General features: G+C 40.8%; 1 protein-coding gene across 5 annotated transcripts in view; it reads right to left on the bottom strand.

Annotated features, from left to right (window-relative positions):
• The window catches only part of TNS3 (tensin 3), a 388,908-nt gene that overhangs the window by 68,373 nt on the left and 299,637 nt on the right, over positions 1–20,898 (bottom strand). For all 5 annotated transcript variants that reach the window (XM_049894028.1, XM_049894024.1, XM_049894025.1 and 2 more), the window contains one exon: positions 20,773–20,856. In XM_049894028.1, the coding sequence (XP_049749985.1) occupies positions 20,773–20,856 (84 nt within the window). The remainder of the gene's footprint in view (positions 1–20,772; positions 20,857–20,898) is intronic.

Below are 20,898 nucleotides of genomic sequence, written 5' to 3'. Positions count from 1 at the left end.
TGCTAACCAAAAGTACGACCGCTCAAAGCCACCATGCGCTCCTTGCAAACGCTATGGGGCGGTTCTACTCTGTCCTATAGGGTCGCTGTGAGTTGGAATCAACTCGATGGCAATGGGTTTGGTTTTTATGGTTGGTAGGATCTTAAGTTCTGATTAGAATAACCATTTTTGTTTTTGTAGAGAAGGAATTACAAACAAACACAAAAGCAAACTCCCCACAACCCCAGTTACATATTATGACTTCAGAGTAGCTGAGGCCCATGCTTTTCGGGAGGAATAAAACTCCAGAGCTAGGCACAACCATCTCTGCCCTGGCTACACACTGGTTCCCTTAAGGGGACACAAAATTCGCCCCAAAATGCCCCTTCAGAGTACTGGCTTGGTCCTAAGAAGTCTGAAAGCTTTTTCCTTTTGTCCATACTATGGACTTCTTATTTATTTCCATGGCATTCAGATTTTTTTTATAAACTTGCTCACTCTCTCTATATTTATATCTATAAGTGAATAGCATATAAAAAGTGCTCAAAATGGTAAATAATGAAATCTAGGCATAAATATGAACATATACAACACATTGCTGTGCTTTGTCGTATGTATATGCTTAGATACCAAAATGTGACAGGATTCAAACCAAAGATGTGATGCTTCTTTACCTAATAAGGGTGATTTACATGGTGTCTCTCTCTGTCAAGGGGGAGACCAAATTTTTGGTGCATCCAGGCACCTGCTGTCAGTACTTCCATAGGCTCTGACAGGGTGGACCACAACCAGTAACAAGTGGCAAGAGGCAAGACTGCATTTGTAACTCTCTGGGTCCCTCAACACACACCTGCTCAGTGACTCAAGACCTATGACCCTTCTCGAAATCTCATAACCCCATACTTTCCCAGGTGTATTCAGCAGGATGCTGGCATCTTCTGGCAGGGAATGCCAGCCCAAGGCAATAATATCAGAAGGTGCTCCAAAGAACACATCTGGGTGTTTCACCTCTCCTGCCCCTCGGCCCCACCATGGGGCATGCCTGGGTCAGCAGGGGACAGGGACAGGGCAGAATGGAGGACAGTCAGCATGCCAGCAGCCCTAGAGGGAATGCTTTCAATACAAACTTATCTTTCTCACCATTATACATGAGAGCTTCCACATGCACTTTCTCCCCAGCTCTAAGAGGCCATCTTAACCCGGCCATACTTCATCCCTTGTTCAGGGCACTGGGGAGATAAGGACAGGCCTTAGTGTCATGGTATTTGGAGATGAATCCCACCTGTGGCGCAGTTCCCTAGGAGGTAAACTGGCTTTAGACCCCAGGCTTGCAATGGGCTCCAGGGCCAAGACAGACACACTTCTTCCATTTCAGGGCTGAGAACAATTTTGAGAAATGAAGGGCCTTTGGAAATGCCTTAACAAGAAAACACATTTTTAACTAAAAAACTAAATTTCAAGACAAATTTTTGGTATATTTACTTTTTTTACAATATATATAAGCTGAAATCTAGCTTCATTTTTAAGAGACTGTTCCTCAACTCCATGCACAGTACACCTGGGTATTAAAAAAAATTATTTTGCTTAAATTTAAAAGGTGCTTTAAGAGGTTGTGGAACTTATGCAAGATCACACAGCTACAATGTTGCAGCTTTGAACTCAAATCCACCTGTCAGTAAGCCCAAGAAATTTCCATATCATCATGCTAGCCTCTGCCACCCCCTTCCTACACAAGTTTATAATAACATGTGGCCTATTCTTGTCCGATGATGACCACGGTTTTTACTGAGATGCTGAACTGAATGTAGCAGATAGTGAGACCACAACCATACTCTGAGGCTTAAGAAAAGTCACTTGATTTTTAATTCGTTCCCCAATCCACAATTTACTTGCTGTTCATTCTCATGTTTTGTCACAATCAAGGGCGAAAATGCCCTGAGTGTCATGACAACTTCCCTCATGTAGCTTTTCATCTGATCAAAAGAGAGGACAAATAAAGTTCCTAGGAAAGCCCCTCCAAGAGTCAGCAATGTGTCACAAAGACGTGGAGCTACTTCAGGAAGGCATTGGGGGTTTTGAAGTCGGATGGTCTAGCTCAATGTTTCTGAAGATGGTAATAAGAGGATCTTCTACCCATGATCACTTTATTGTACATTCACTTACTCCCTCCCTCCTTCCCACAGAGCCCTGGGCTCGGCCTGGGCCTGGAACAGGACATGGCTGCCATTGTTACGGTAACCTCCTTGAAGGCAAGCCTTTCCATCTAGGTCTCCATTTTCTCCCCTCATTTTCCATCAAATGCGTCTTGTAGAGAGTCCAGCTGTTTTTATTCATGAAGGCCATGGAAAATGAAAACTGGAGACCCATGGAGTTTAACTCAGTTTGCTCTCTGGGCCTCAGTCTCTTCCTTGGTAAAATGAGGCCCTCCTATGACTCCCGCCTGCCCATGGAGACTTCAGAAGTATGATGAAGCAATACTACAACGCTGACTTATCACCACACTTCAAGTGCTGACCACCACCCGTCTCTCAGTTTCCTGTATGGTGGTGGCTTACATGTTGGTATGATTCTGGCAGCTATGCCATTAGTATTTCAAGTATCAGCTGGGTCACCCATAGTGGACAGGTTTCAGCAGAGCTTCCAGACTAAAACAGACTAGGAAGAAAGGCCTAGTAATTTATTTTCGAAAATTAGCCAATGAAAACCCTATGGCTCACAAGAGAATGTTGCTGGAAGATGAGCCCATAGGTTGGAAGAATATAGCACTGGAAGATGAGCCCATAGGTTGGAAGAATATAGCACTGGAAGATGAGCCCATAGGTTGGAACACACTGAAAATACACAGTGGCTATAACAAATGGACTCGAGCATACTAACTCTCATGAAGATGGTGCAAGACTAGGCAACATTTTGTTCTGTTGTACATGGGGTCGCCATGAGTCAAAGCCAACCCGACAGCAACTAACAACAGCAACAATCAAGTACTGAAGTTAGGCTCACTATCTGATGATCAAAGGAGAGACAGCTCTTTTCCTCACAACACTGCCTCCACCATCAGCACTGAGAATTTGACTTCTAGAACTCAAAACCCCACATCACCTGGGGGGGCGACTACCATGCCCTGGGCACATCCATACATGTCAACTTGCTCACTCCTAGGGAGAAACCAATAACAGATGAGGTAGGCCGCTATTGTTGTTCTTTCTGACAAACTAGAAAACAGAGGCCAGCTCAAGGTATTTACTTCTCATCTCATAGCCGGTAAGTGAGGTCTAGATATGTGGCTGTTCTCACACACCACTGACAACCCACTGCTAAAGGAATCTCTCCTCCTTTGGCCTCCTTCACTAACAGCACCCTCGCTGCAGTCAAACACCATTCTTCACATCTGGCATGCGGGGGATAGAATCAGGATAAGGGCAAAAAACGCTGCTGGCAGCAAGTCAGAGGAACTTTCACATGCTGAGGTTCAAGGGCAGTACATCCAACGGGGAGAAATGAAATGGGCTGGTAAGTACATTTAGGAAAACAAAGATTCCTTTAAACCAAGTGCAAGGAAACAGAAGTGAACATTAGTTATGGTCAAGAAGTAGTTTGGCTCATTGGGGATACTTCCAAGCTGACTCATTTTCTGATGAAGTGTCAGTGCTGAAAGCCAACACTTCATTTCTGAGCTTCTTTTCACTCGAATGAACTAATGTCCCCATCTCAATGAGTTCTAGTGGCACATCCACGGGCCAGTGCTTTATGCTGACCAGCATGAACCCATCACCGATGCTTACTTTTAAATATATTTAGAGCAGTCACATTTTCATTTTCTTAATCTGGGGCAGGGGTTGGGGCAATGTTGATAATCCACACCAGGCATTTGGGCTCAAAGGTTATCCTGTCACCTCACCACCTCGCCAGTACACATTCTTTTGCACAAATCAAAATGTGACAGATACCCACACATAGGTACACGAACATGTATATACCTACACATATACACATAAATAGAGTCGCTGGGTATTGCAAATAGTAAATGCACTCAGCTACTACCCAAAACGTTGGTGGTTGGAGTCCACCCAGAGGTGCCTTGGAAGAAAGACCTTGAGATCTACTTCTAAGAAATCAACCATTGAAAACTCTATGAAACACAGTTCTACTCTGACACACATGGGTCGTCATGAGTCGGAATCTAAAAAAAAAAAACTCAATAGCAACTGATAATACACATGAATATAAACACATAGATAAAAATACACACACATATCTGCTTTTTAAGTTCTGTAAAATTCAAAGTAATCAAGGGCATCTATAAATGGCCAACATGTTCACATTCAGTACATATTTTTATTCTTAATATGTACATTCTCATCAAAAGTTCATAAAAATTCAAAAGAAAAAAGGTGTGGGACACAGGAAGGAAGAGGGACGGCTGCGAAAAGTGTTTTATGATTTGTCAAGCTTTGAAGAATGACGACTATTTTTTTTGAAACCAAAATAAAGCAATATACCAAAGTAGTAATGCAATCTCTCTGTCTCTCTCTCTCTATCTTCCTCCCTCCCTCTTCCTTTCCCCACCCCTCTCTCTTGCTCTCTCAACAATATATCCTCGGGTACTCCCTTTCTTCCTCTCTTTGGCCATAAACACACACTTGTTTCTGCCCTTCGAAACCTACCAAATTCAAGGGGTCCAACTAGCATTAACCAAATCCAGGTGACCCTTCTTAAAGTCATGACAAAAACCTCATATGTTCTCATTCATTGTCAGTCCCACAAACAGGTAATTGGATTGAAGCCCTTTCTCCCGGGACCTTCACAAAGCCCTCTGCTTGGCAGGAGAAGGAAGACTGAACTCTTGAAAGCCATGTCCCTAAAAAGATTAAATCCTACTCTCCTGGTCAACTGAATTTGAAAGGGAAATCACAAAAGATAAAAGGCATTTTTGTGAAGATGACATTAACTGTTAATGATCTTCATTAAAGTAAAAAGTCTCCGAATGCCATCTAAACATCATTTGTAAAATCGTTGTGTGATGGAAATGTTTTGGAACTTGGCAGAGGCGATGGATGCCCAGCCTGTGAATGTACTAAATGCTACTGAATTGTCCACCTTAGAATGGTTACTTTAATACTATGTGAATTTCACCTAGATACAAAAAAAAGCTATTATGGAACTGTTTGGAAGCTGAGAAATACCAGAGATGTAAGATGTTTTTCATAAAATGTTTCCTCACTTGTTTTCATTTATTTTGAAAATATCATCAAGGCTAAGTATCAGACAAGAAACAACAGAATAATCTACAGCTGAAAGCTCATACTTTTCATTCTTTTGCCTACATGAGAACAGAGGTTAAATGACCTCTTTATATAAACTGCAAAAATGGTTTTTGTTTTCAAAAAAAGCATTTCCCCCTGAGGCTTGCATCTGGAATTTCTGCAGCGAGATCTAAGGACGCTCTCCACAAATAACTGAGTTTCCTGAGATGCCACGTGGGCTGTCTCAGCAATCACCAACAGACACCATCCTGGGGACCGCTGTGTCCCTGCTGTACCTGAGGTAACCAGGTGTGCCCGGGTAGGTAAGGCCCGGTTCTCATCCTCATGAAGCTCACAGATGCTCCTCACATGGTCAGCCTTGGTCCTGACTATCCTCCACCATCTGTAGCTGCTCTGCCATCTCCCGATACCTGGTCCCAACCCTTCATGTTATCATAGCCTCTTACCACAGCCTCCTGTGAGAATTAAATAGGAACCAAACTCACAAATATTAATTGTTTGAGTAAATATTTAAATATTGACCACGTTCCTGGAGTGGTGTTGTAACTTAAAAGACCAGTGCTCTGGGCACAAACCCACACCACAGAATCAAGTTATCTGGCAAGAGAAGGTGACTCTGGTCTCCAGGGCACCACGGGCCCGGCGCCATAACTCATGCTTCATACCGTTGTCTATTGTTACAGCGCCTATCACTGATTCCCTCACTTAGGACACTGCTTCTTTGCTTTGCTGTTAATGTTCTACCAATGGTACTAACATCTGACATTTACTGAATGTAGGTTCTGGGCCAAGTGCCTCATTGATACATTCTCACTTTATCTTCCCCATAACCATGTGTGGTAGGAATTATTCATTCTATCTTACAGGACTGAAACCAGGACTCAGAGAGCTTGCAAGACCTACCTATGATCACACAGTTAGAAAGCGTTGGGGTCAAGAGACGCGGGCATCCAGCATTTGACTAGAGGCACACAGCTGCCAGTGGGTGGGAGTCATCACTGAGCCTCACTCTGCCAGGTCTATCCAGACCTCCCTCCATCAAGGGTGCTTAGGGCAGCAGGGTTGTGACGTGACAGCACGATTTTGCTATAGCAAGGCCTACTTACACATGGTAACATGACAAGAATCCAAATGCTGGGATTCCTAGAATTTTTCAAAATATTTTGATGTCAAAGTGCAAAAACATCTACTTAGTAACTTTAGCCTCCTTTCTTTATGACTGGTTAGCTAATAATTAAACAGGAAAAAAGGGGTATAGTTCCAATTATTTTATACTGTCAAGAAGAGATCAAAAAGAAAATGTTTTCCAAAGGAGAGCCAATTACAGGGTGACCGGTTGAAATAACTCTAGCCCCTGTCGCATATATCTCAGCTTTCTTTCTGAATTAGCAACACTGGTATATATCTCAGCTTTCTCTGTGAATTTGCAACACTGGTATATATCTTAGCTTGCTTTCTGGATTTTCACCAAGCTTGAAGCTGAGTATTATTTTTGTAGTTAAAAGCTGTGAAACTCTAGGTCCAAAGAAAGTAAGCAGCTATAATGTGGGACACAGGTTCTGTGGTTAAATATGTTTACAAAATGCCTGGCTAAAGGAAATCTATCTGATAAATGTACAAACTGTAGGATTTCCAGGTCTTTAATAACTTTCATTGAGATGCTGCCAGAGGAGAAATGCTGTTTCTCAAATTTATGTGAATACAGAACTATGTTTCTTCCTTACAAAGTATAGTGCTGAAATTAATAAGTGCTGGGAGGTGTGAAATTAACATGTTATAAGCAGTAATTGTCCTGGTTCATGATAATGTCATATAATGAAGTAGAGAGAACAGGCATCAGTCATGGAATCCCAGGCCTTTGTTTGAATTTCAGCTCTGTAATCAGTTGTTCTAAGATCTTTTTCTGAGATATTGTAAGTGGTATATTTCAACTTTTGGCTTCCCCATGTTCATTGCCAGTACATAGAAATACAATTGATTTTTCTTTTTTTTTTTTTTTTTACATTTTTGTATGTCTACTTTATATCCTGCTACATTGCTGAATTCACTTATGTGTTCTAGTTTTCATGGTAGATCCCTCGAGATTTTCTACATAATCAGATCATCTGCAAACAGGGACTGTGTTATGCTTTCCCTTCCAATCTGTTATGTCTTTTATTTCCTTCTCTTGCCTTATTGAGCTGCTAGAACTTCCAGCACTATGTTGAGTCAGAGCAATGGAGGTGTAGGTTTTTGGAAGACGATTTTTTTGAGGTTGAGGAAGTCCTCTGTGCTTATTTTGCTGAGAGTTTTTAATCATGAACGGGCATTAGATTTTATCAAATGCTTTCTTCCTGAGTTGATACAAACACGTGGTTTTTCTTCTTTAGCCTGTTAATATGCTGGTTTACATTGATGGGCTTTCAAATGTTGAGCCAACCTTGCATCTGTCGATTAAATCCCCCTTAGTCATGCTGTATAATTCTTTTATATATTACTGAATTCTATTTGCTAACATTTTGTTAAGGATTTTGGTGTTTATCTCCATGAGGAATATTTGTCTATAGTTCTCTGTGGTTTGTCTTTGTCTAGTTTTTGTATCAGGGTAATACTAGCTTCAAAAAATTAATGGGATGTGCTCCCTCCTCTTCTATTTTCTGGAAGGAATTGTGTAGAATTGCTATTGCTTTAAGCAAGTGGCATGGTGGGCGCATCCCACCTTCATTGCTACCTGAGTGTAAGGCTCCGTATGAATTAAATTCCTCAAGTGTGGCAATGGATCCAGTCCTTACCTTCCCACTTCTCTATCTTTGTTGTCAGCCACTCATGCTACATGCTCCCTCTCAGCCCCAGCCACCCAGAGCTGAGTCAGAGCACACACATTAGAAGGACACCTTCTTTCAGACTGACAAATAGGCAGCCTGTGCTAGCTCTCACTGCCCCTGTGGGTTCATTAATTCACTGGAACAACCACAGAATTCAAAGAGAATAAACCATACTTACTATCCAAACAGGACACAAATGAAGAGATACATAGGGTGAGGTATGGGAGGGGTCACAGCACAAAGCTTCCACGTCTCAAAGATGGACTGCTATCCTCTCTCAGGCATGGTCACCAACCAGGAAGCTCCACCTGAGCCTGCATGTTCAGGGCTTGTATCAGCTGTACCATGTGACCATGACAGATTACATCATGTCTTGTGCAGCCCCCACATGGGCCTCTTGGTCTGGTCAGCCCCAATTCACTAGCCTCAGGTGTTGGTATAGCTAGAAAGAACCAAGAGCAAAGCCCAAATGGCTTGCTGCAAGGTGATGCCACACCTCACAGGTGTTAATTGTTCTTTAAGCATTTGGAGGAACCTCCCATTCAGTGAAACCAACTGAACCTGGAAATTCCTCTTTTGGGAGGTTTAAAATTATAAATTCAATTTCCTTAATAGTTATAGGGTACTCAAATTATCTATATCATTACAGGCAGGGACAGATTATCCAATAGGCAAGGTAAGTGGAGTGCTTACCTTGCTTATCAGGTCTTCTGTAGTGAATAATTTCATTTTTTTCCCACCACATCAAAAACTCTGCTTCTAGGTATGGCTGGCATCTGTCTCTCTCAACCCACAGTACCTTCCTATAGAATCAAAGCCTCTTTACATATTTACAATCCCTGACAGGTGCATATGACCCAGTAAGTAAGGTAAGCATGGGCTTACTTGTGCTTACTTACTAATCTCTAGTGAACAATTTCACGTGAACTTCATCACATCTTTGATCTGGTAAGCAAGGTAAGCAACGTGCTTACCTTGCCTATTGGATAATCTGACCCTAACTATAGGTGAGTTGTGTCAGCTTACATTTATCAAGGAATGTCAAATTTACGTGTGTAGAGCTCCTGTATTACTGCCTTATTATCCTTTTGATGTCTGCAGGGTCTGCAGTGAAAACTCCGGTTTCAAGTCCTGATATTGTAATTCGTGTCTTCTCTCTTTTTTGTCAGTCTTATTTGAGGTTTGTCCATTTTACTGATTTTTTCAAAGAAACAGCTGTTTGTTCTACTTATTTTCTCTATTGCTGTTTTGTTTTCAATTTCACTGATTTCTGCTCTTTATTATTTCCTTCCTTCTGCTTTCTGTGGATTTATTTTTCTCTTCTTTTCTAGGTTCTTGAGGTGGGAGCTTAGATTACTCACTTGAGGCTTTTCCTTTTTTCTACTGTATGTATTTATGGCTATAAATTTTCCTCTCCACACTATTTTAGCTGTGTTTCACTAATTCTGATATGTTACATTTTCATTTTTATTCAGCTCAATATATTTATTTCCATTGATTGCCTTTTTGACCCATGGATTATTTTAGTTTCCAAGTGTTTGGAGATTTTCCCGTTACCTTTCTGTTATTATTCTGTTCTCTAGTTTGCTTGCATTGTGGTTGGAAAGCACACTCCCCATGGTTTCAATTTTTTCTAAATGACGTCTGTTTAGTGGCCCAGGAAGATGTGTTCTGCGTCAAATCCCAAGATGCCTAGCTATCTGCCTCTTTCTCCCTTTCAGAGTCTTTTTGTTTGTTTTATACATAATGTTCAGGGTTTTTAGCTGTAATTAATAGGAGAAATAGGGAGAAGTATGTCTATTGCTCCTTCCAGGAAGCAGAAGCCTCTGCCTCAATGGTATTTTAGGGCAAATAATTTCACTTATGTACATTACCTAGTTCTAAAAGTACATGACCAGACATTATTTTAGATGCCTAATGGATGCAATCTCTAAACTGCACAATTGTCATGCATGGTAGGTATTATTGTCTGTATTTTGTAAATGAGGAAACAGATGTTCATTGAGCTAACCTAAGCACACAGTCACAGAGTTATTGCATGATTGGGTCTGGATTTAAAAGCAGGACCTCTCAGACTTTTCATGAACTTTTACTACTTCATTATGTTGCATCCACATTAGACACTGAAGAGTGAAAATCAAGCCCAGTGTAATCTGACAAGGAACAAAAAAATGTCAATATAACAGAAAAATTACTGTACGGCTATGGAATAAGACCGACTGGTGTGGAATTCTGGTTTTGCCACTTACTAGCTATGTGGCTTAGGCGATTTATTTAACTCCTCTGTGTCAGTTTCCTCATCTTTAAAATGGGGATAAGTATAAGAGTTACCTTTATAACATGATAGAAAAGATTAATGGAAATACTTCCTGTGAAGTGTGTACAACAGTGTCTGGCACACAAATGTTTTCATACATGTGAGCTACCACTATTATTACTGAGACTACAGTGGAATTCAACGATTCAGCTTGACTTTGGAGAGTGGGCTTGATCTCCAGGCAAAGGCAGAAGGCTCATAGTGACCTGCTTGTAACTAAAGCATTACAGTGCTTTGAGTGCATACCTCTGTTTCTAATGGTCTTACCTGAAGCTAACCTTCTTTGCGGACAACTGAGAAAAAAATCTAAAATACTCATATTAATATTCCTAAGGTGTTCTTGAAGTTAAATAGATCAAAGTTACCATATCTCCTTTTTATTTAAGTAACAAAGCCTCTACTTCTCCATATGGATCCTCTGCACATGGAACGTACTTAGGCATGTTGGCGGGACTGGAATTCTAACACATGCTGGGTGTGTGGGGTCCTGCAGTTATACCTATGAGGGATGGTGCTCTTAACTGGCCTGGTGGTCTGAGACACAGAACATAGTGGTCCACATCTGCCCTACACAGCCTTGCAGCTGGAGAATCACACTGGCATATATTTGCTAGGTTACTGAGCACCCTAGGTTGAGCCTATCACCTTCACTCCAGTTTCCTAGGTCTCTGTCAAGTTTAGAAGAGGCTCAATATTCTCTTGATGCTCAACATAATAATTCTAAACGCCTTTGTCATGAGTTCGAAAGTCTTCTCTGATATTTCCTTTCCTGTGTTTATCATCTACCATTCGCTGCTTATCATAGTATGTTTCTAATGAACATGGTGTTGGTGTCATGGGGAGATGCCTGAATTCCAAATCAGAAGGGCTCAGTTCTAGTTCAAACCCAACAAATCCATTCAAGTTAAGAAGCAACATAGATTCAAGTGTGGTTAGCGCAAAGAGGAAGAATGGGGCTGGGTAGAGATGGAAAGGGATATCCTGTTTTTGCTTGCATCTAACTTATAAAAATATATAATACACGAATGGCTATATATGTGCGTGACGCCCTGGGTGGTTGAAATGGTTAGGTGCTCGATTACTAGCCAAAAGAGTGGTGGTTCAAATCCACCCAAAAGCACCTTGGAAAACAGGCCTGGCGATCTGCTTCCAATAGGTCACAGCCTTAAAAACCCCATGCAGCAGTTCTACTCTGCACACATGGGGTTGTCATGGTTCAGAATCAACTTGACTGCAATTAACAACAATAACCTATATATGTGAGTCTGTTAGAGTTGAATATATACACTTCATCTTGTGTACTGCTCATATAATGCATAAATAAAAATGCAATGACACTGCATATAATTGTTCTCTAAATTTCAGTCATAATTGTTTAGAACTATGGCTAGCTTAATGGTTATACACTGTGTATAAAGTGCAAGTCCTGGGTGGTATAAATGGGCAACTAGAATGTTGGCGGTTTGAGTTCATTCAGAGATGCTTAGGAAAAGAGCCTGGTGATCTACTTCTAAAAAATCAGCCACTGTGGTGCAGCCAAGATGAAGGAATAGACAGACGCTTCTGGCGAGCCCTCTTTACAACAAAGACCTGAAAAAACAAGTGAAACGAGTATATTTATGACAAGCTAGGAGCCCTGAGCATCAAAGACAAGCTTAGAAAACGAACTGAAGAGGAGGGGGAGGAAAAGATGGTTCAAAAGCGGAAAGGAGTTACTGGACCTGAATTGCAAGGAGCCCTGAGGCACCATTCCCAGGAGCGATGGCGGCGGGCTGGTACTAGCGTTCAGCCACAGTTTCCTCAGGGAGAAGCAGCCAGCCACACAGCCTACTCAAACCTCCGGAACCAGAGAACAATGGCACTCTCGGCAAAAGCTTAGTACTTGCATACATTTTACCATGCCCCTCGCCCCCAAGCTGGCTTCAGCGGCTGAATTCCCTGGGCCTGAGATAGGCCCTATTGAGCACCCAGAGCCATTTTCCCGGCCTTGGAGAAGGAAAAAATTTGCAACCGGGGGAAAAGATAATTCGCCAGCTCCACTAACCGGGGGAGTTCCGGACAGAAGCGGCTCCTATCCAGGCGTAAATGTCCATGGACTTTCAGTACATTTCCCCTCTGCATGGACCCGTGTGGGCCTACTTCAGGAAAACAGGCCCTTGTTGGCAGATTCCAACCGTTTCAGCTGTGTGGCAGACAGGTGGGTGTTTGATGTCTGACATTGTTTTGCCTATTCAACAGGGTCCTCACCTACCCACATCAGGGGCCTAAGGACTGGCAGCTCCACTCAGGTCACCCAGACACCTGTGACAGGGGTCCAAGGATAACTGGTAACTCCCCGTCCTTACAACCAAAAACATTGGGTGTCCACGGTCTGTTTGCAGAACCCACCCAGCTGTACGCTCTAGAGATCAGGGACACACTTTCCTCACAAAACGTGAGGGATGAGTCTCAGCCCCCTGCCTTGTTCAGAGTGTGACACCCTGCAGCAACCAGATACTGGTACCTACACCAATCACCCCTGCCCCTCTAAGACTGTAGGACAGAGCCTGTACCACACACTTGATGATAACCTCCCTGGACACCTGAGCTGAATTCATACAAGAAAAGTGAATGGACTCCTAGACTGATATACCTGATAACAGCTCTAATCATCTGGCGACAGGGTGTCAGAGCTCCAAAGGCAAAAATAATCAAGCTAGCTCACTCAAGCAACCCATTTGGGCATATCAAAACAAAAGAAGCAGCTACCACACAGTAAGCAAACATAAAATAAACTAATACAGTAACTTATGGATGGCTCGGAGACAAGAGTCAATATAAAGTCACATAAAGAAACAGACCATGATGGCCTCAACAAGCTCTCAAAACAAAGAATCAAGGGACCTTCTAGATGAAAGTGGATTCCTGGGATTACCAGAGGCAGAACACAAAAGATTAATATACAGGACCCTTAAAGACATCATGAAGGAAATGAGGCAATATGCAGAACAAGCCAAGGAACACACAGATAAAGCAAGTAAAGAAATTAAAAAGATTATTCAGGAACATAATGAAAAGTTTATATAATCTGGAAAAATCCATAGACAGGCAGCAATCAGAAATTTCGAAGATTAACAATAAAATTACAGAAGTAGACAACTCAACAGAAAGTCAAAGGAGCAGAATTAGGTAAGTACCAAAACCCGAAACCCAGTGCCACAGAGTCGACTCTGACTCATAGTGACCCTATACAGAGTAGAACTGCCCCATAGAGTTTCCAAGGAGTGCTTGGCAAATTTGAACTGCCAATCCTTTGGTTAGCAGCCATAACACTTAACCACTATGCCACCAGGGTTTCCTTGAGCAAGTAGAAGGAAGAATTTCTGAACTTAAAGATAAATTACTTGGCACTAATATATTTGAAGAAAAATGAGATAAAAGAATTTAATAAAATGAAGAAACCCTAAGAATCATGTGGGACTCTATCAAGAGAAAGAACCTACAAGTGACTAGAGTACCAGAACAGGGAAGGATAACAGAAAATATAGAGAGAATTCAAGAATTGTTGGCAGAAAACTTCCCTTCTATCGTGAAAGATGAGAGGATATCTATCCAAGATGCTCATCAAACTCCACATAAGGTAGATGTTACAAGAAAGTCACCAAGACATATTATAATCAAACTTGCTAAAACCAAAGATAAAGAGAGAATTTTAAGAGAAGCTAGGGATAAATGAAAAGTCACCTACAAAGGAGAGCCAATGAAAATAAGCTCGGACTACTCGGCAGAAACCATTCAGGCAAGGAGGCAATGGGATGACTTGTTTAAAAAATTGAAAGAAAAAAACTGCCAGCCAAGAATCATATATCTAGGAAAACTGTCTCTCAAATATGAAGCTGAAATTAGGACATTTCCAGATAAACAGAAATTTAGGGAATTTGTAAAAACCAAACCAAAACTACAAGAAATACTAAAGGAAGTTCCTTGGTTAGAAAATCAATAATATCAGGAATTAAGCCAAGACTAGAACACAGGGCAGAGCAACCAGAAGTCAAGCCAGACAGGGAAATCAAAAAAACAAAGCAACAGCAACATTAAAAAAAAAAAAAAACAATGCTCAAAACAGGGTAACAGTGATGTTATTATGTAAAAGAAGACAACATTAAAACAATAAAGAAGGACTAAGAAATGTAATAATACACCTTCCATATGGAGAGAAAGATACGGTGATACAAAGAAATAAAACTTAGGTTTAAATTTAGAAAAATAGGGGTAAATAATAAGGTAACCACAAAGGAGACAAACTATCCTACACATCAAAATAAAATACAAGAAAAAAAAAAAAAGACTCAGCAGAAACAAAATCAGTAACAACGAATATGAGGAAAGGAAAATATATAAAGATAATCTACTCAGCACAAAAAATTAAGTGGGAAAAAGAAACTGTCAACAACAAAAAAAGACATCAAAATGATAGCACTAAATTCATACCTATCCATAATTACTCTGAATATAAATGGACTAAATGCACCAATAAAGAGACAGAGAGTAGCAGAATGGATTAAAAAACACAATTCATCTATATGCTCCCTACAAGAGACACACCTTAGACTTAGAGACACAAACAAACTTAAACTCAAAGGATGGAAAAAAATATGTAAACCAAACAACAATCAAAAAAGAGCAGGAGTGGCAATTATCACTTTCTGACAAAATAGACTTCCAAGTTAAATCCATCATAAAGGATAAGGAAGGACACTATATAATGATTAAAGGGACAACATACCAAGAAGACATAACCATATTAAATATTTATGCACCTAATGACAGGGCTGCAAGATACATGAAACAAACTCTGTTAGCATTGAAAAGTGAGATAGACAGCTCCACAATAATAATAAGAGACATCAACACACCACTTTCGGTGAAGGACAGGAAATCCAGAAAGAAGCTCAATTAAGACACGGAAGATCTAAATGCCACAATCAACCAACATGACCTCATAGACATATACAGAACACTCCACCCAACAGCAACCAAGTACACTTTCTTTTCTAGTGCACATGGAACATTCCCTAGAACAGACCACACATTAGGTCATAAAGCAAGCCTTAGCAGAACCCAAAACATTGAAATATTACAAAGCATCTTCTCTGACCATGAGGCCATAAAAGTAGAAATCAATAACAGGAAAAGAAATCGAACACCTGGAAACTGAACAATGCCCTGCTCAAAAAAGACTGATTATAGAAGACACTAAGGATGAAATAAAGAAATTCATAGAATCCAATGAGAATGAAAACACTTTCTATCAGAACCTTTGTGACACAGCGAAAGCAGTGCTCAGGGGTCAATTTATATCAGTAAGTACACACATACAAAAAGAAGAAGGGGCCAAAATCAAAGAATTATCCCTACAACTTGAATAAATAGAAAGAGAGCAACAACAAAAAAGCCTTCAGGTACCAGAAGAAAACAAATAATAAAAATCAGAGCACAACTAAATGAAATAGAAAAAAGAAAAATAATCCACAGAATTACCAAGAACAAAAGCTGGTTCTTTGAAAAAAATCAACTGAATTGATAAACCACTGGCCAAAATGACAAAAGATAAACAGGAGAGGAAGCAAATAACCCTAATAAGAAACAAGATGGGTGATATTACAACAGACGCAACTGAAATTTAAAGCATCATATCAGAATACTATGAAAAACTGTACTCTAACAAATCTGAAAAACAAGAAGGGATGAATTCCTAGAAACACACTACCTACATAAACTAACACAAACAGAACAACTAAATAGGCTCATAAAAAAGGAAGAGATTGAAAAATTAATGAAAAAACTCCCAACAAAAAAAAAGCTCTGGCCTAGATGGCTTCACTGCAGAGTTCTACCAAACTTTCAGAGAAGAGTTAACACCACTACTTCTAAAAGTATTTCAGAGCATAGAAAAGGACTGAATACTCCAAAACTCATTCCATGAAGCTAGCATATCCCTGATACCAAAACCAGGTAAAGACACCACACACACAAAAAAATTATGGACCTATATCCCTCATGAACTTAGATGCAAAAATTCTCAACAAAATTTTAGCCAATAAAATTCAACAACATATCAAAAAAATAATTCACCATGACCAAGTGGGATTCATACCAGGTATGCAGGGATGGTTCAACATTAGAAAAACAATTAATGTAATCCATCACATAAATAAAACAAAAGACAAGAATCACATGATTTTATCCATTGATGCAGAAAAAGGCATTTGGCAAAGTTCAACACCCCCATTCACAATAAAAACTCTCAGCAAAATAGAAGGAAAATTCCTCAACATAATCAAGGGCCTTTATACAAAGCCAATAGCCAACATCATCCTAAATGGAGACAGCCTGAAAGCATTCCCCTTGAGATCGGGAATCAGACAAGGATGCCCTTTCTCACCACTCTTATTCAACATTGTGCTGCAGGTCCTAGCTAGAGCAATTAGGCTAGATAAAGAAATAAAGGGCATCCAGATCGGCAAGGAAGAAGTAAAATTATCTCTATTTGCAGATGACATGATCTTATATACAGAAAACCCTAAGGAATCCTCAAGAAAACTACAGAAACTAATAGAAGAGTTCAGCAGAGTATCAGGATACAAGATAAACAGACAAAAATCAGCTCAATTCCTCTATACCAACAAAAAAAACATCAAAGAGGAAATCACCAAACCAATACCACTTATGATAGCCCCCAGGAGGATAAAATGCTTAGGAACAAATCTTAGCAGAGATGTAAAAGACTTATACAAGGAAAACTGTAAGACACTTCTGCAGGATACCAAAAGAGACCTACATAAGTGGAAAAACATACCTTGCTCAAGGACAGGAAGACTCAACATTATAAAAATGTCTATTCTACCAAAAGTGATCTATATATTTAACGCAATTCCGATCCAAATTTCAACGACATTCTTTAACGAGATGGAAAAAACAAATCACCAACTTCATATGGAAGGGAAAGAGGGCCCAGATAAGTAAAGCATTACTGAAAAAGAACAAAGTGGGAGGCCTCACTCTACCTGATTTTGGAACCTATTATATCACCACAGTAGTCCAAACAGCCTGATACTGGTACAACAGCAGATACATAGACCAATGGAACAAAATTGAGAATCCAGACTTAAATCCATCCACATATGAGCAGCTGATATTTGACAAAGGCCTCAAAACAGTTAAATGGGGAAAAGACAGTATTTTTAACAAATGGTGCCGGCATAACTGCATATCCATTTGCAAAAAAATGAAACAAGACATATACCTCACTCCATGCACAAAAACAAACTCAAAATGGATCAAAGGCCTAAATATAAAATCTAAAACGATAAAGATCATGGAAGAAAAAATAGGGACAACGTAAGGAGCCCTAATACATGGCATAAACAGTACACAAAACATTACTAACAATGCAGAAGAGAAACTAGATAACTGGGAGCTCCTAAAAATCAAACACCTATGCTCATCCGAAGACTTCACCAAAAGAGTAAAAAGTTTACCTACAGACTGGGAAAAAGTTTTAGCTATGACATTTCCGATCAGTGCCTGATCTCTTAAATCTACATGATACTGCAAAAACTCAACTACAAAAAGACAAATAACTCAGTTAAAAAATGGGCAAAAGATATGAACAGACACTTCACTGAAGAGGACATTCAGGTAGCTAACAGATACATGAGGAAATGCTCACAATCATTAGCCATTACAGAAATGCAAATCAAAACTACAATGAGATTTCACCTCACTCCAACAAGGCTGGCATTAATCCAAAAAACACAAAATAATAAATGTTGGAGAGGCTGTGAAGAGATTGTAACACCTATACACTGCTGGTGGGAATGTAAAATGTTACAACCACTTTGGAAATCGATTTGGTGCTTCCTTAAAAAGCTAGAACTAGAACTACCATAAGATTCAGCAATCCCACTCCTTGGAATATAACCTAGGGAAATAAGAGTCTTTACATGAACAGATATATGCACACCCATGTTCACTGCAGCGCTGTTTACAATAGCAAAAAGATGGAAGCATCCAAGGTGCCCATCAATGGATGAATGTATGAACAAATTATGGTATATTCACACAATAGAACACTGCACATTGATGATGAACCCGTGAAACATTTCATAACATGGAGGAATCTGGAAGGAATTATGCTGAGTGAAATTAGTCAGTTGCAAAAGGACAAATATTGTATAAGACTACTATTATAATTGTTTTTACTATTATAAGAACTCAGAAAATAGTTTAAACAGAGAAGAAAATATTCTTTGATGGTTATGGAGGGGGGAGGGAGGGAGGGTGGGAAAGGGGTATTTACTAATTCCATAGTAGATAAGAAAGGAAAAGACAACATGCAGTACAGGAGAGGTCAGCACAACTGGACTAAACCAGAAACAAAAGCTTTCTGAATAAAGTGAATGCTTCAAAGGCCAGTGTAGCAGGGGCAGGGGTTTGGGGACCATGGTTTCAGGGGACATCTAAGTCAACTGGCATAATAAAATCTATTAAGAAAACATTCTGCATCCCACTTTGGAGAGCAGCGTCTGGGGTCTTAAATGCTAAGAAGTGGCCAACTAAGATGCATCAATTGGTCTCAACTCACCTGGATCAAGGAATAATGAAGAACACCAAGGACACAAGGTAATTTCAAGCCCAAGAGACAGAAAGGGCCACATAAACCAGAGACTACATCAGCCTGAGACCAGAAGAACTAGATGGTGCCCGGCTATAACCAATGACTGCCCTGACAGGGAACACAACAGAGAACCCCTGAGGGAGCAGTGGGATGCAGACCCCAAATTCTCGTAAAAAGACCAGACTTAATGGTCTGATGGAGACTAGAAGGACCCTGGTGGTCATGGTCTCCAGACCTTCTTTTGACCCAGGACAGCAACCATTCCCAAAGCCAGCTCTTCAGACAGGGGTTAGATTGGACAACGGGTGGGAGAGGGATGCTGGTGAGGAGTGAGCTTCTTGGGTCAGGTGGACACTTGAGACTATTTTGGCATTTCCTCCCTGGAGGGGAGATGAGAGGGTAGAGGGGGTTAGAAGCTATTGAAATGGACACGAGAAGAGAGAGTAGAGGGAGGGAGCAGGCTGTCTCATTAGGGGGAGAGCAATTGGGTGTATGTAGCAAGGTGTATATAAGTTTTTGTGTGAGAGACTGACTTGACTTGTAAACTTTCACTTAAAGCACAATAAAAATTGAAAAAAAAAAATCAGCCACTGCAAACCCAATAGAGCACAGTTCCACTCAGACACGTGGGGTCCCCATGAATCAGAACTGAATCCATGGCAACTGGATAGTTGATGTACAAGAAGAAGCATTTATGGTCTTAAAACCATAAGAGAAATTTTAGAAGAAAAATGGCCCTTCTACTAATTAATACATAGATGGTTTTCTTTGGAGACAAAAGGAAAACGTAGATAGCGGCCATTATTACAACGTCTCATTGGTAAGAGGCAGCATTTACAAAAGGCTTACTGTAAAACTCCCATTCCCGAGAAATGTGTCTAATAATGATTAACAGAGAACCCTCCATTCTCTTCACCAGGGTAGAAAAGCAGAAGTATAAAGAATACAAAATTATGGTGAAGCGTGGTTTAGAACGTAGATAGGGCTTTAGGTTGCATCTTCTTTCCATCTGCCCAATCTCAACCCTGTTCTAGAACCTCAAGACAAGGAGTAAAGGACCTTCAATAGGAAGATGTGCTTAGTCATCACCCTGGTCATTCTGCCCCACTGCAACTTTCCCCTGCACTGGCTGTACAAGGGCAGACCCAATGACTTTGCAGATGGACCAGTGCAGTGTACTGAACATGGTCCTAAGTGAAACAACATGGAAACTGCCTGTGACAGCATGGCCACTGTGGGAAGTGACCAGGGGCTCTGACAAGGCCTGGGTGAGGAGGCAGCCATGGGAAAGGTGTGGGGTTGTTCTGGCAGGATGACGCTGCTGGGACCCGCTCTCTCTGGATGAGGGTGGGTAGGGTACTCTAGTTTATTCCTTTCAACTCCAGATTGGCCACAGTGCCACTAGGAGTTAGAAGCACTAACGCTAAGCTGTCAACAAGCACCATTGACCCTTCCTGTTAACACATGCCTCCATAGGCATATGGAAAGAGTCTAACAGAAATGATCCCCACCAGGATTGCAGGCAGAGAGTCAATGGTGTGCTGCTAAACCCCCACTTGGTTTCATAAAAGCATTCCTACACCTGTCCCTGCATGACCCATCCTCACCAAGGCTTAGAGAGCTGATGCAAATCGAAACACTTCTGCTTAAGGGGACACATTTGTAAAGATGGTGGCTATGCAGAGTAGTAACCAGAGCCAAGGAAGCTGACGTTTCTAACAACATGTCAGAAGTGGGTGAATATCTTACCATGTGCTCCTTTGTACAGACTGGCTGGGTTACTCATCTTAGGCTCCAAGGGTTGGAACTGAGGATAGTGGGGAGGGGTCTTCACTGGAAAAGAAAGCATAACAAGGACCTGTTGTAATGCTCCTC

This window comes from Elephas maximus, chromosome 8 (assembly GCF_024166365.1).
Source record: "Elephas maximus indicus isolate mEleMax1 chromosome 8, mEleMax1 primary haplotype, whole genome shotgun sequence".
Lineage (NCBI taxonomy): Eukaryota > Metazoa > Chordata > Mammalia > Proboscidea > Elephantidae > Elephas > Elephas maximus.
The sequence above is the reverse complement of the archived record's forward strand: the minus strand, read 5'-3'. Positions and strand labels throughout refer to the sequence as shown.